This window comes from Eubalaena glacialis, chromosome 4 (assembly GCF_028564815.1).
Source record: "Eubalaena glacialis isolate mEubGla1 chromosome 4, mEubGla1.1.hap2.+ XY, whole genome shotgun sequence".
Taxonomy (NCBI): domain Eukaryota; kingdom Metazoa; phylum Chordata; class Mammalia; order Artiodactyla; family Balaenidae; genus Eubalaena; species Eubalaena glacialis.
The window spans coordinates 116,278,158-116,294,545 of NC_083719.1; the positions used below are offsets into that span (position 1 = coordinate 116,278,158).

General features: G+C 45.3%; 1 protein-coding gene across 1 annotated transcript; it reads right to left on the reverse strand.

The window, feature by feature from the left end:
* Positions 1-551: 551 nt before the first annotated feature.
* GFRA3 (GDNF family receptor alpha 3) lies at positions 552-16,388 on the reverse strand. The gene is made up of 9 exons (XM_061188227.1): positions 16,327-16,388; positions 14,048-14,076; positions 10,049-10,336; positions 5,222-5,314; positions 3,603-3,915; positions 1,667-1,770; positions 1,365-1,499; positions 867-955; positions 552-641 (listed from the first exon to the last, which is right to left on the reverse strand). Exons 1-9 carry the CDS (start codon positions 16,386-16,388, stop codon positions 552-554), a joined length of 1,203 nt encoding a protein of 400 aa, XP_061044210.1.

A 16,388-nucleotide genomic window follows, 5' to 3' on the forward strand; every position in this document is an offset into this window, starting at 1 on the left:
CCTCACCATGAGGAATGTCTTTCTAGGTTGCTTCAGAACACCCAGCCCTGCCTACCTGGAGAATGCAAGAAAGCGTGACTGATTTGTTAGAGCCTGGGTGATCCCGGTGGGCAGAAGAAAGGAGTAAGGAGAGAGCCTGGTAGAGCTGGACACCACCAGAAGATATGGCTAAAGTCCTAAGGAGGGGCAGCCTGAGTCAGAAGTGAAGGGAATGACTCTGGCGGTCCAGTGGTTAGGACTCCGAGCTTTCACTGCCAAGGGCCCAGTTCAATCCCTGGTCGGGGAACTAAGATCCCAAAAGCCAAGCGGCATGGCCAAAAACAACAACAACAACAACAAAACAAAACAAAAAAAGAAGTGAAGGGAATGAGAACTAGGCTAGTCAGCTTCTACTGTGGCCTAATCTGGAGGCGACTGGAGGTGTTGGGTGGGGTCAGGGTTGCCATGCTGTATACTGAACCTCCTTCCTGATGCTGTCCTTTCCTCACTCCTTGCAGGCTGCAGGTCAGCTGGGTGTGGTAGAGGGGAAGAGGGCCCCCAGGGAAGTCCAGCTACCAGAGGCTCAGGAGCAGAATCAAGGTAAGTGTAAAGGAGAAAAGAGAGGGCACCCAGGGCTGTGGCCTCAGAGCAGGGTTTTTGTTCTGTGGAAAAAATAAAATGGAGTCAGCTCCACCCTTTATACCACCTTAGCCTCAGTCAAGGCCTGTCCTCCTCCCCTGAGGTGTCCGCTAGAGGTCTAAAGGATTCATGACCACAAGGAGTTCAACGCCCCCATCCAACCTCTTGCCTGCCTTGTCTGGGTTTCCCCCAGCTGGTCCAGTAAAGGTAGGAGGGGTGTAGGAGGGGTGTAACAGAGGAGGCCCTACCTGGCGTTCCATCGGGGAAAAGGTAGAGGCTATCCAGTCCTGGGAGAAGAGTTGGCTGTGAAAATGCATCTTAGCTGCAATGGCCTCCACTGAGGAGAGGAGAGAAGGAAGACTGAAAGCAGGCAGATGCTGGAGATCTCTCAGGCTCCCAAAGAAGGAAAGGGTATGTCTCAGGGACCCTGGGATATACAAGGGTGGGTGGGTGGCAGCTGGGAATGGGATATTATCTCATTCTGCTTGCTATTCCTTGAGCTGAAGAGTGTCCCTAGGGCCCAGGCAAGTGAAGAGGCAGCTTGGCTGGGGATGGGGGTGGGTCACTCAGAGAATGGGAGAAGGCAGAAAGGCCCAGGCTGTGGAGATGTAAGCCTATGCTGAGGAGGGGGCTGCTCCGTCCGCAGGAGATGGATGGAACCAGTGGACCACAGAGCTGACCCTTTCCCTCTCCCTGGGTCAAGCTGAGCCAGCCACGGGGGCTGGGAGCAGGTGGAGAGCACTCACTGAGGCAGGGGTTTCGGGAGAAGGACTCTTCCAGCCGCTCACACTCCTCCTGCAGATTGCCACTGCCTCGGCAGGTGCAGCTTAAGGCAACACTGGCATTGACATTGCTGACAAAGTTGGGAGTCATGGCAGTCCCTATGGGGTGAAAAGAGGATTGTCAGTGCCTAAGCCAACCCTACCTTCAGCTCCCATCCTCTCCCACCTGTCTCAGGACCACTCCATGGGGGTTCAGTCTCCAGAGCATTTTCACCCCCCCAGGCTGGCCAACCTGTAGGTTTCCTAAACATGCCCCCCAGCCTCACCAATCAGCCCCATGTATGCTCGCAGACATTTGGACTGCTCTGTTGCACAGGTCCCTAGGATGTCCATGGGATGGCAGTGGGTCTGAAAATCCGCCAGGCGCGATCTGGAAGAAGGGAAATTTTAAGAGTCCCTGTTGATGGTCTGGCCTGCAGCCTTCACCTTGCCACAGTGTCACCTTGTTGCCCCTTTAGTTGAGATGCCCATCTTCATGCCAAATCCGCCTCTGCCTTTTTCAGAGCCTGGCCCATGGCTTCCTCCTCAGTGAAGCCTGCTCCTGTCACAATTAAATGCACCATCACCCCAGCCTCCACAGCATATCACTTTGAATTTGGGCTCCACAATCCCTAATTATGAGATCTCAGGCAGTTTCTTTAGCCTCAATTTCCTTGACAGTAAGTAGAGATGAAAATAACACTACCTTGTGGATTTTTGTGAGGATGAAGTAAGAGAATACATGTATAGCATTTAACACAGTGCCTGGTATACAGTGAGTGTTCAGTAAATGTTAGATATTATTATTTTTAACACTCATACTACAATAGGTAAAGCTGGTTATCTTCAGGGGATGGAATTATGAGTATATTTTTGTGTGTATATTTGTGCACTTTTCCTTACATTTTGCCTTGTGTTAGATTGGTGGTTTACTTATCTGTCATCCCCACTCAGTTGCAAACTCCTTGAAGGAAGGGAGAGTATCTTAGTCATCTAGCCCAGCACTTGTTATGTAACAGTAATAGTAATATTGGGTTGGCCAAAAAGTTCGTTCGGGTTTTTTACATAAAAACCCAAATGAACTTTTTGGCCAACCCATAGCTCCCAGCATAAATAACAGGCAGCATAACAGAGCCTTTAGGAGCACAGGCTCTAAGTCAGACTTCCTATGAAGGAAATCCAAACCTCATTAATAAACCTGACTTACTACCTAGGTGAATTTGAGCAAGTTATTTAACCTTTCTCTGCTGTGGTTTCTTCATTTGTAAACTGAGGATGATAAAAAAAATAGTAATAGGGCTTCCCCGGTGGCACAGTGGTTAAGAATCTGCCTGCCAATGCAGGTGACACGGGTTCGAGCCCTGGTCTGGGAAGATCCCACATGCCGCGGAGCAACTAAGCCCGTGTGCCACAACTACTGAGCCTGCGCTCTAGAGCCCGCAAGCCACAGCTATTGAAGCCCGCGTGCCACAACTACTGAAGCCTGTGCTTTGAGCCCATGCTCCGCAACAAGAGAAGCCAGAACAATGAGAAGCCTGCATAATGCAACAAAGAGTAGCCCCCGCTCGCCGCAACTAGAGAAAGTCCACGTGCAGCAACAAAGACCCAATGCAGCCAAAAATAAATAAATAAATAATTAAATAATTTTTAAAAAATAGTAATAATAGCAACTATCTTATAGGGTTCTTGTGAAGCTTAGATAAATTAATAGATGTTAGTACTTAAAATAGTACTTAGCCCATAGTAAGTAAGTACTCAGTAAGTGTTAGTATTATGATTTTTCAGAGCTCCATGTAATATCTTACAGAAGAGGAAGTGGGACTCAGAGAGGTAAAGTAACTTGCCCAAGGTTACAGAGAAGTAAGTGGTAGAACCAGGTTGCAAAACAAGGTTGGTGTCTGATTTTGTTTACCTGGAGAGAAAAAAGACTGGAAAGAAATGCTCCCCAAATTATGGTAGATTACCTCCAGGTGATGGGTTTTGAGCGATATTTTAACACTGTTTTATATTTCCTAAAGTTTTTACACTCTCTCTATATAATTTTATTTTATTTTATTTTATTTTTTTAGAAAAGAGTTTCAGAAAGTATCCAGGGTAACTACATGGTAAGGTCGGTTCACGGTGCCTTGCGGCGGGGAGGGTGGTTCAGACCCAGCCCTGCCCAGGAAGGAGGCGCGGAAGGAGTGGTGTCCACCCCATCCGCCCGCACCCAGCACCCGGCACCTGCACAGCGGGTCGGACACGCATATGTGCCACAGCTCCAGGCAGTTGGGGGCCTCCGATGGCAGTGAGCAGCTGGGGGCGATGGTGTTGCGCCGGCGCTGCCCGCAACCCTGGTCGGTGGGCGCACACGGGCACAGCAGTAGGCCCTGAGCATGGGGCTCCGACGCCTTCTCGAAGAAGGAGCGCAGCTGCCTTTGGCAAGTGTGGCGCTGGCAGCGCGACCCGGAGCACGCCTCCCCGTATGCCTTGCGCAGCCGGTCACACTTGTCATTAAGAGTGCACAGCATGGCGAACTTGAGGCAGAGGTCCGAGTCTGGGGGGAGAGGGGCACCAAGTCAGCGGTCCTCTCTGCAGACCTGCAGCCCAGCCTCCCCAGGAATCCCGGCAACCCTCTGATTTCACAAGGACGGTAGTGGGAAGGCACTCCTGTCAGGGAGGACTGCCCCGAATAAGGCCTTTCCCTCTACCCACAAACAGTATCTGGTATTCGTGAGCCTCTCCCATCCTGCTCCTCTGCTTGCCTAGGTTTAAAAAAAAAAAAGCCATATACATCTAACCAAACCCTTTCCTCAATCCTATGCAATGAGTGAGATCCCATGGTGGAAACTGTAACCAAGAGGCCCTACAACATTCTAAAGTACTTTCTGGGGAATTCCCTGGCAGTTCAGTGGTTAGGGCTCCCCACTTTCACTTCTGAGGGGTTCCATCCCTGGTGGGGGAACTAGGATCCTGCAATCCTCCTGGCGCAGAAAAGTACTTTCTGGATTGTCCACAGCAGATGCAAGCAAATTCTATTTAGGATTTTGGTTCCGCATCTGTCTATTCTGCCCATCTTTCATTGATTGATGCATGCATAAGACCCCCCATACTCTAAGTCTTGGGAAATTATGGTGATATTTCTATTAACAGAATATTCCAGCAGTCAGAACAATGGAGTAACTGGAATAGGTTATTCCCAGATTCCCTGTAACCTAGAGTTTGTAATACATAAATCTCTATGCTTTTCTCTCAAAATTCTAATACAGTACTGACTGTACAATAAAGCTCACATCTTTCTCAAAAAGAGAGTACATGTGTGTGTTCCTTTCCAATTAATACAACAGCCTCACTTTCCTGAAAGACATGTATCATAGTCCTTGCCAGAGAGATGGCTCCCCACCCTGAGTCACCCCTGAGGAGTCACGCTCTCTCTCACCATTTTCCCTGCCCAACACCTCGCTCATCCCATTAGAATGGTTGAAAACAAGCAATTTCCTAGTCTTCAGGGACAAAAAGCTACTTTCCTGGCTGCCTCGAATTAGGGTAAATACTCCATTTCAGCACTTTTTTTTCTGGGACTGCTGCCACTCCCACCAAACCCTTTGTAGAGATCCACCTTTTGGAACCAGGGAGCTCTAATGGGCTCTCTTGGAATACCTCCCTAATAACTATTGCTCTGTGTTGACTTGTGAGACTAGATCATGCGGCATAGCTCAGACTCTCACCCTGAGAGTGCTTCTTTAGCTACCTGGCAGGCTAGAACTCTCCCCCTTCATTCTCCCAGCTTGTGTTCCCCACCAGCCACCCTTCCCTCAGGGTCCGGGCCCTCCCATACCCCAGCCCCAGCTTGCCTTCCACACCTGGTTTGAGCATGTTCAGTTTGCTGAGATTCATTTTCCAGGGTTTTCTGGTCACTGTGTCTTCATAGGGAGAGACATCCAGCTCATAGTCACCTAGAGACGAGATGGGGAGCACCAGAATCCTGAGGATGGGGCTGGGGGTGGGAGCAGGAGGGATTGAGGCTGCTGGAGAAAAAGAAAAGGCACAGTCTCTACCTAAATAGCTGCATGCTGGGCAGAGGAGAGAAAAAGAACAGGGCCATAAAGGTATAGGCAAGGCTTGACAAACTGGGTTTAATGATAAGAATAATAAAGCTACTGTTTGTTGAGCACACTGTGTACTGGGCACTATGGTGCAAGTGGAAAAAAAATATATATATATATACATACAATTTCACTTAGTCTTCATAGAAGTCTTTGGGTAGGTAAAGGGAAACTGAGGATAAGAGAGGTTAATGCACTTGCTCAAGTTCACATAAGCTAGTAAATGGAGCCGGGATTTGAAACCTGGATTACCTGACTTCAGAGTCTCTGCTCCTAACTACTACAAATATTGCCTGTAGGCACATAAGCAGGCAAGGGGACTCTGTCTTGTTTTCTCTTGTTATTGGAGAAGGGGCAGTGGTGGACTCTGTTCCAGGCCTGACCATTTGGCTATGGAGATGCATTGCATGCTGAGGTGATGCAAATGAGACTAGGTCTGGAACTGAACCTGACTGAGAAAAGCAGAGAAGGGAGAGAAATGATCTGAAAGGAAACACATCTCTTTCAAACACCCCATCGGGCTGTGGGCTCCTTAAGACCTTATAAAGTCACTAGGTCTTATAAAATCACTGTATACACAACATTGTTAACCGACTATACTTCAATTAAAAAAACAAGATCACTGCATAGCTCATACGCATGGTAGGTGCTCAATAAATGTTGAAGACAGAGGTGAGCTTGCAGGGATGTCACCCAATAGGACTTTGTGAATATGTCTTTAGGAGGGAAGGGATATAGATGATATCAAGCAAACAGGAAAGGATGGTTTGGATGCTTGGGAAGACCTGGGAGCTCCCAAGGGAAAAGAGGGGGAGACAAGAGGATTCAGGGAGAAGTCTCAGTGGAAGTTCTAAAAGAGAAGTGATTAGGATGAGGAGTGGAAATCAGGAAACAAGGAGAGTTTGTTTCCAATTGCTTGCTGAGGGAGGATTATACAACCTCACCTGTTGCCTTGTGACTTTTAGGTCCCCATGAGAGGACTGTACTTTCCCACGCTACTGTAAGGCTTGGCCATGTGACTTGCTTTGGCCTGTGGATCGTGAGCTAAAGAGGCATAATCACCTCTAAGTTTCAAGAACTATCATGTGATCCTGCTTGGCTCTTTTCCATCTACCATCCTGGATCCTCAAATGAAGAACAGGTGGAGCAAAGACAAAACCAACTCATGGGACTTCCCTGGTGGCGCAGTGGTTAAGAATCCTCCTGCCAATGCAGGGGACACGGGTTCGATCCCTGGTCCAGGAAGATCCCACATGCCGTGGAGCAACTAAGCCCGTGCGCCACAACTACTGAGCCTGCGCTCTAGAGCCCGCGAGCCACAACTACTGAAGCCCGCATGCCTAGAGCCCGTGCTCCGCAACAAGAGAAGCCACCGCAATGAGAAGCCCGCGCACCGCAACGAAGACCCAACACAGCCAAAAATAAATAAATAAATAAATAAATAAATAAATAAAAAACAAAATTGTCCTCCAAAGCCAACTCACGGAAGCCCACAGCAGATGTGTAACATGAACAAAAGATATATTTTTGTTGGTGAAAGCCAGAGATTTGGGGTTGGTTGCATAATGTAGCAAATTCTTATTAAAAACATAATTGGTCATATAATGGAATCTAAAAATATAAAATGGTTCTGATGCACCTAGGGGCAGAACAGGAATAAAGACGCAGACATAGAGAGTGGACTTGAGGACACGGGGAGGAGGAAGGGTAATCTGTGATGCAGTGAGAGAGTAGCATTGACATATATACACTACCAAATGTAAAATAGCTAGCTAGTGGGAAGCAGCTGCATAGCACAGGGAGATCAGCTCAGTGCTTTGTGACCACCTAGAGGGTTGGGACAGGGAGGGTGGGAGGGAGACACAAGAGGGAGGGGATATGGGGATGTATGTATACATATAGCTGATTCACTTTGTTATACAGCAGAAACTAACATAACATTGTAAAGCAATTATACTCCAATAAAGATGTTAAAAAAATGTAATTGGTATCTAGAAATGGAGTGCTGAAGTAACAAAAAAAGATCTAAAATAAATGGTATTGGCTTTGGGACTAGGTAGTGGGTGGTGAATAAGCTGTTACTGGGGGCTGGGAAGATGGCAGCCCTCATTATGCAGTGGCAAATCATTTGGTAAAATCGTTGCCTGCAATAACTTGGAAGGAAGATGATGTACTGAGTGAGCTTGTGCTTTAAGGGGAAGAAGCTGAGAAGCTGAAGATTACTAATATGTCTTGATTGCTGATAGCCACACTTGGCATGGTACTACGAGAAAGATATAAGCTCAGAGAACTGACCAGTTTACACACAGAGAGGAAACAGAAAAGAAAGAATACAGAAATTCTAGGACCTGCAAAATTAAGAAATGCAACTCCTTCTCATATTCAAATGGTAAAAGGTAAAATTGAAAAATTCATTGAGTAATAAGGTCGATTACAACTCAGCCTTGGGGCAAAGACCAATTCAAGTTTGTGGCTATCATGCCGTTTGTGGAGATCTCTCTGTTAAGACAGTATCCAATAAATCCTGCCTGTTGGACAAATGTTCTCAGGGAAAAAAGACTAAGATAGTGGCTCTCCCACAGAAGCTTGATAAGGGCAAGGTACCTCTAATTAGGTCTCAAAAGAGATGTATGTCTTGAAAGGGATTATAGGAAAGGCTACTGGCACATGAGGTGACAGAAATCAGACATAAAACGCAATTATGTTTTGAGAGAGTTGTACTGCTAAGAGCCACCAGCCTGGATTAAAAGAGACTCTAACTATTTGAGACTTAAGATGCTCCAACATTCCTCAGGTAGGAAGCAAGTGGAGAATGCTACTCAGTCCCTAAGGAGGTCATAGTCTCCAATGCCCCTTCCAGATGTAGCCCAAGAAAATAATGGAAAACGAAGGACATCCCAGGGGGCTGGGAAACTCCTGGGCTTTTGCTCCCCAATGAGCAAAAGCAGGGCCTTATTAAAGAGCAATCCCTACTCCCAGAGAAGACGGCCCTTGCAACAATTGTGTGGCAGGACTTCAGAACTGCTGTGAATCAACGTCTGCTGTGTGCTTCCCATTACTCCTCTTTCTAACCGAGAGAGTTTGTTGTGCTTCTCCTGTCCCCATTCCATTACTATGTATTGAGTATAGATGGGAAGCAGATGACTTTTTTTTTTAAATTTATTTATCTGTATTTTTGGCTGTGTTGGGTCTTCATTGCTGTGCGCAGGCTTTCTCTAGTTGCAGTGAGCGGGGCTACCCTTCATTGAGGTGCACGGGCTTCTCATTGTCGTGGCTTCTCTTGTTGCAGAGCATGGACTCTAGGCGCGCGGGCTTAGTAGTTGTGGCACGCGGGCTCTAGAGCGTAGGCTCAGTAGTTGTGGTGCAGGGGCTTAGTTGCTCTGTGGCATGTGGGATCTTCCCGGACCAGGGCTCGAACCCCTGTCCCCTGCATTGGCAGGTGGATTCTTAACCATTGCGCCACCAGGGAAGCCCAGCAGATGACTTTTTAGTGCATAGGTTCCTAGATTAAGAGAAACCACATCCAGACCTGATATAGAAATTATCACAAGATCCTAGACTTGGAGCCTGATATCCTGCTTAGATGGAATTCTTAGGCACCTTCCTTAGAAAGTGAGTAGGTATATTTTGCTTGTGAAAGGGAGGGAAATGAATGTTTTGACCAACTGGTGGACTATGGTAGATTGCATTATTGTTTACAATTATTTTTGTCCTCCCTGTAAGACTATACATCCTCATTTATTGCCATGTGATTTTCAGTGTCCCCTGTGGGAGGAGTATACTTCCCCTTCCCACTGATGTCAGGTTTGACCACGTGATTTGCTTTGTCAATGGAATGTGAGCAGAAGTATTTTATGTAACATCTGAGCAGAAGCTTTTAAAGGCATCAAATGGTTCTGCCATTGCTCATTTCCCTCTGCCATGAGAAGGGAACATCCCAGGTAGAGGCTGTACTGGATCCCAGGATGAAGAGGACACATAACACAGCCAAGACAGAACATGAGCAAGAACTTAACCTTTGTTTTACAAGACCCTGTTGTGTTACTGCAGCATAGTCTAGTAAAAGCTGACTGATACAGAAAGGGATCTCCAGAGTCAGAGGAAGCTCCTCTCTTTGGCTCTTCCAGTGCCTTCCGTCTTTTACCGTCTCTTGTCTGGTTAATGAATATCCTCTCTGTTAAAGGCTGGACCAGGACACTGCCTCCCAGTCTCTCTGAACCTATGGATTATGTTGTATTTGCAGCCTGTTTATGAGTTAAGACCATTTCCCTCCATTTCCTCTCCATATCCGTCTGTTCCAGGAGCTCCCCATGTTGGGCCTTAGCCTGGTTCAGAGACCTTCCAAGAGGCAGCCACATGTTTCCAGATTTAAAAAAAGGGGGAAGTAGTGAGAAGGGAGGGCAGTACTGTGGGGCCGAAAAGCATACTGCCAATTCCTCCTTCCGTTTCTTACTGACGTCAAATGCAGAGCTTCATTATCATCCCCGTCAGAATCTACTATGTGGCCCATATCCAGCAGGATTAAAAAACAACTCCCAAGAGCCATCTTCCCTAGCTTAGCCCACTCTAGGATGGGGGCCTCACCAAGGCTACGGGCAGGGTGAACGGTCCAGTAGATGTCCAGGCAGGTAGCTTGGTTCTTCATGCGCCGATGGCATGTGCAGCTCATCAGAGAGCTATTCCTGAGCTGCTGTGCTGCCTCCATGCAGTCCTCAGGGACTGAAGGCTCCTCTGCAGGTGATGAGGTGCTTATACTAGAGGCACAGGAATTCAAGTAGTGGTAGGTAGCATTGCAAGTGGGATAGGCCTGGCACTTCCTCCTGGCCTGGATACAGCTGTTCATGAGCCGGCCTTCTGTGGGGAGGTGGTCCCCTATGGAGGGAGAGAGACCAAGTGAGGCTCACATAAGGTCAGAGTAGCTGTCTGGGAGAACCTAGTCATAAGGTAGGGTGGGGGGATTCTGGATGAAATCTTTAGCAGGAAAGTCTTGGGGTGGCACAAAGGCCTTTAGCGGGGAGAAAGAAGTCCAGTAGGAGTAGAGGGTCTGCAGCTGTCACAATCTGGACAGAAGAGATCAGGCTCAAGAAGAGGTGGGGGTTTGATGAAGACAAGCTGCTCAGCCTCCTGGGAAGGGGAGGGGGACATTATTTGAAGCTGAGCCTGATGGCCCAGCCAGGCACTGGGAAGAGGGCCCTGAGCAGAGCTATGCCATGGACAGGGCTAGCATCATAACCAGAGAGTTGAGAATGTGCATGGGAGTGCTAAATGACAGTTAGCAACAACTCTGAGTCTTCCATTAAAAGTCACTTAAGGGGAATTCTCTGGCGGTCCAGTGGTTAGGACTCGGCACTTTCACTGCAGGGGCCCAGGTTCGATCCGTGGTCAGGGAATGAAGATCCTACAAGCCGCGCAGCGCGGCAAAAAAAAAAAAAAAGTCACTTAAAAATACCTTACAGTGGGAACTGGTTGGGGTTGGGGTGGGGGGCTTTTATAGATTCTGTCACTCACTCAGGAATATCAAGGTTGGTTATAGTTCAGCTCTGGAGAAAGGCCCTGCACCCTAGGACTTAGGGTCCCTATCAAGTGGTAATAGCATACCATCATCCCCCAGTTTTTCAAGGCAGAACATCTAGGAGTCATTCTGAATTCTTCTCTTTCCTTCACATTCTATGTTCAATCCATTAAGTCCTGTCAACTCCACTACATATCTGGAATCTGTCCACTTCTCTCCACATCTATCACCACCTCCTTAGCTCAAGCCACCATCAACTCTTGTCTGAACTAGTTGAGAGTCCTTATTGGTCTCAGTGATTCCACCTTCCAAATTCATTGTACCATACCATTCAGCCATCTTTTTTTGTTTTCCAGCTTTATGGAGATATAATTGACATACAACATTGTTTAAGCTTTAGGTATACAACATGATGATTTATGTATATATTGTAAAATGTTACCACAATAAGATTAGATGTGTTAACAATAAGATGTGTTAAAATTAATACATCCTTCACTTCACATAATTACCTTTCTTTTTGTTGTTGCATTCATCTTTTTTAATAACTTTTTTAGGTTGGAAAACATTTTTATTGGGGTAAAATTCATGCCTGGTGATCATTCTGAAATGTATAGAAATAGCAAATCACTATGTTGTACACCAGGAACATAGTACTGTAGGTTAATTATACTTCAAAAACAAACTCATAGGAAAATAAATCAGATTTGCAGTTACCAGAGGCAGAGGGTGTGGAGGGAGAACTGGATGAAGGTAGTCAAAAGGTACAAACTTTATTTTAAAAAGAAAAAGAGAAAGAAAAAAATTCATGCAACATAAAATTAATTATCTTAAAGGGTACAGTTAAATGGCATTTAGTACATTCACCATGCTATACAACCATCACTTCTAATTCCAATTCATTTTCATCACACTAATAGGAAGCCCATACCCATTAAACAGTCACTTTCCATTCTCCCTTTCCCCTAGTCTCTGGCAACCACTAGTCTGCTTTCTGTCTCTACACATTTACCTATTCTAGTATTTCATGTAAATAGAACCATAAAATATATACTCTTTTGTATGTAGCTTCTTTCACCTAACATGCTGTTTTCAAGGCTCATCCACATTGTGGCATATATCAATATTTCATTCTTTCTTATGAATAATATTTCATTGTATGGATATACCATATTTTGTTTACCTAAACGTTAGTTGATGTACATTTGGGTTGTTTCCACCTTTTGGTTATTGTGAACAGTGCTAAGTGAAGAATCATGTACAAGTATTTGCTTGAATACCTGTATTCATTTCTCTTGGGTGTATACGCAGGAGTGGAATTGCTGGGTCATATGTAATTCTATGTTTAACTTTTTGATGAACCACCAAATTGTTTTCCACAGTGGCTGCCCCATTTTACATTCCTACTAGCAATGCATGAGGGTGGTTCCAATTTCTCTACATACTTGCCAACTCGTGTTTTCTGTTTTTTGCTCTGTTTTTATAGCCAGCCTTGTGGGTGTGAGGTAGTATCTCACTGTGGTTTTCACTTGCATTTCTCTAATAACTAATGATATTGAGCATATTTTCATGTGTTTGTTAGCCATTTGTATATCATGTTTGGTAATAAATTAATTAAAGTATAACATATAGAAAAATACATAAATCAAAAGTATATAGTTTAATTTCAAATTATATACACCTGTGTAACCAGATTCCCCAGGTAAAGAACCAGAACATTACCAGCACCCCAGAAGCCATCTGCCAGTCACCATCTTCCCAACGAAGCAAATATAATACAATATCCTGATTTCTAACATTAGCAATTTGTTTTGCCTGTTTTTCAATCATACAACATGTGCTTTTGGTGTTTTGGCTTCTTTTGTTCAATATTACGTTTCTGAAATTCACCCACACTGATAAGTATAGTTGTAAATAGCTTATTTTCACTGCTGTATAGCAATACATTGTGTGAATATAACATAATTCTAATACTGACTAGCATTATATGGGATCATCTCTTAAAAACTGTAAATCAGATGATCTCATTTCTCTGCTTAAATCCCTCCAACAGCTTCCATTGAACTTAGATTAAGATCTAGTTTATGTGCCTTGGTTTACAAAGCCTTGTAAAGACCTGGTCCCTGCCCACCTCTCTAATCTTACCTCCTAGCTCTCTCTTCCTCTCCCACTTCCCTCCATCTGCACTGGCCTTCTTTCTGTTTTGAATGCTCTTCCACCTGATCTTCACATGGCTGGGCCCTTCCGGTCATTCAGTGTCATCTCACAAAGGCCATCCCCAACCAACCAATGTAAAATAGCCCCCCAGCTACTCTAACACACTGTTGTTCCAATTCTCTGCATAGCACTTATCACCACTTGATATTTTTTTACTTCATTTTTTATTATCTCCCCAGCTAGACTTCCATGTCTATCTTATCACTACTCTGTTGCCAGTGCCTAGATCAGGGCTTGTTCTTTGTAAGCTCCTACTAATATTTAAAAAATGACCACATAACAAAGACATTTTGTGAGCCACACTGATAACTTCTCTGGGCCCCTTCTCCCTACTTATAATCAAAGAGTCCCAAAATTAGGAGGGGCCTCTGAGTTTAGGTAGTCCAATCTTCTCTTCCAATCACATAATAATCAATTAGATTACTTATTAAAATGCAGATTTCTGAGCCCTAGCACGAACTACCAAATCAGAACCTCTGGTGATAAAGCCTGGGAATCTGCATTTTAGTAAGTTTACTGGAGAGAATGATGTAACCTAAAGTTTGAGAATTGGTGCCATATCCAATGTGTAAAAAAAGACAGGATCAGTAGTACTGATTTTTCCCTTTGCTTCAGGTTCCAATATGCTTAAACATGGCATTATTACTCTTTTAATTTAAAATTTTGGTATTTTGTTCATAATGGATTTTTGGTATTAATTTTGATTTTGAAAAAGGGGGTTGGATTAAACCAGAGTTTCTCAATGCACGGGATGGGGAAGAGAGAGGATGGGCCCCTTTTGGGGGTGTATCAAAATTTCCAAAGGGAGTGTGTGGTTCAAAAAAGCATATTTACAGACCTACTAGAGAATGGACTTGAGGATACGGGGAGGGGGAAGGGTAAGCTGGGACAAAGTGAGAGAGTGGCATGGACATATATACACTACCAAACGTAAAATAGATAGCTAGTGGGAAGCAGCCGCATAGCACAGGGAGATCAGCTCGGTGCTTTGTGACCACCTAGAGGGGTGGAATAGGGAGGGTGGGAGGGAGGGAGACGCAAGAGGAAAGAGATATGGGGACATATATATATGTATAACTGATTCACTTTGTTATAAAGCAGAAACTAACACACCATTGTAAAGCAATTATACTCCAATAAAGATGTTAAAAAAATCACATAAAAAAAGCATATTTGACAATTTCATATGTGGAAGATGAACAAGAAAACTTTTTTTTTAATGCAACTAGTTTTTTAATTAAACTTTTTATTTTATATTGGAGTATAGTTGATTAACAATGTGTTAGTTTCAGGTGTACAGCAAAGTGATTCAGTTATACATATACATGTATCTATTCTTTTTCAAATTCTTTTCCTATTTAGGCTGTTAAATAATATTGAGCAGAGTTCCCTGTGCTATACAGTAGGTCCTTGTTGGTTATCCATTTTAAATATAGCAGTGTGCACATGTCAATCCCAAACTCCCTAACTATTCCTCCCTCCAACCCTTCCCACCTGCTAACCATAAGTTCGTTCTCTAAGTCTATGAGTCTGTTTCTGTTCTGTAAGTTCATTTGTATCATTAAAAAAATTCTGAAATTTCAAAATTTATTTAAGGAAGACATGAGAGTTTTATCTTTATCAAAAAGGGACATGGATTTAAACAGTTTGCGAAATGCTGAATGTTTAAGATGTTACTTCTGGTAGGTACCCAGAAAGTGCTTGCTGAAAGAAGCGTAGCAGGTCCAAGTCTCATTGCTTTAACTGGACTAAATATTGAGTCGTAACAATTTTCAAAAGTAAACCTCTCTCATTCCTAAGCTGATAGTTCACCAAGTCTGAGTAGTAGTAGATTTAAGGGCATTGCAGCTCAACAAAAGAAGGTGGGGGTCATGTTAAGTTTCATCATTAACAGGTGGTAACTTGTTCCACTAAATTGGTCATGAGGAAGGTATTTAAAGTTTACCCCTGATCCTGACATACAGCCATACTGTTAGGGTTAGTGAAATTTCCTGGGCAGTCCAATCAGATCGGTGATGTCTTGCTGCTCTGATTTACTAATGAAGTCAGTCTGGACAGACCAGTACTTTCCTTCCTTCCTTCCATATCTGTCTCTCAGCCAAGATTGCACTTCTGCAGTCCTACTTTGTGGACTGAGGTCATGTGTAGGTATGTGGTCTCTGACTCACGATTCCCTCCAGGCAGGCTCTGGACAGGAGCCCCACAATGAGATTCCATGCACCCATCCCACTCCCAAAGGCCACATGCGTGCTCCTTGGGGGAATGGCATAGTTCTAAAACCCGGCCTTGAACTATGTATTCCACAAAACACCTATTGTGGATTTATAACACGGCAAGGCACTGTGCTGGGCAGCTTGCACGGAAAGGCCATCTTGCCCACTAGAGAGTTTCCTGCTCCAATTAAAATAATAATAAAGTATATCCTGAAGAGGGGGTTTGTTGATGGTGAGCAATATTCTCAACCACACAACCAAATAATGATGTTGGCAAGTTCTGGGAAGCAGTTTTCAACCTTAATTTGTGACGTCAGTTGTGTTTGTTTGTTTGTTTTTTCTGTGAAAGTGCAGAGTGCTAACCACTGGACGGCCAGGGAGTTCCCAATGACAAGTCAGTCCTAACAAAAACTTCTCCAGCTTCACCTGTACCTAGTATCCACTTCCGCAGTCCTTACATGGGGTGGAAAAGGTGAAGCCCACGTGGAGCAAAAGGCAGTCCTGCTTCTGACTCTCCCCACCTCCTAGAGATGCTGTAGTGGTAGTGGCCTGGCTGCTGGCTGTTCTGTGACTGTATAGACGCACCTCAAAAGGGGGAAGAGGGGGAACCAGGAGCGAAGAGATGCTTGGGTGCCCTGGTCATGGCTGGCGCTCAATCTACAAGTTCAGTCACTGGACTAGGCGGGGAACCCAGCCCCTTCCTGACACCCTGGGCTTCCTCCTCCAGTTCCCCAGGCTCGGACAGACAGACGCCCCTTACCAGGGAGCAGTGCGGGGCCTGAGACCTCCCTGGGCACTGGTGCCGGGACCCCACCTACACAGTCACCACCACCACTCACCACCACCCCAGCCCCCGCCCCCTCCCGCCCCAGCCGGAGTGGGCTTCGCGGGCGCACAGACGACACTCACCCGCTCGGAGCAGCAGCGGCAGCAGCAGCAGGAGCGCAGGCAGCAGCGGTCGTCGGCTCGGGGGGCGCGCCAT

Coding starts and splice junctions, on each gene's coding strand:
- GFRA3 (XM_061188227.1), bottom strand. CDS start 16,388: ATGGCGCGCCCCCCGAGCCGACGACCGCTGCTGCCTGCGCTCCTGCTG. Junction 5,315..10,048: donor TCACCCTGCCCGTAGCCTTG/GTGAGGCCCCCA, acceptor TCTCGTCTCTAG/GTGACTATGAGCTGGATGTC. Junction 956..1,364: donor CTCCCGAAACCCCTGCCTCA/GTGAGTGCTCTC, acceptor TCCTCTCCTCAG/TGGAGGCCATTGCAGCTAAG.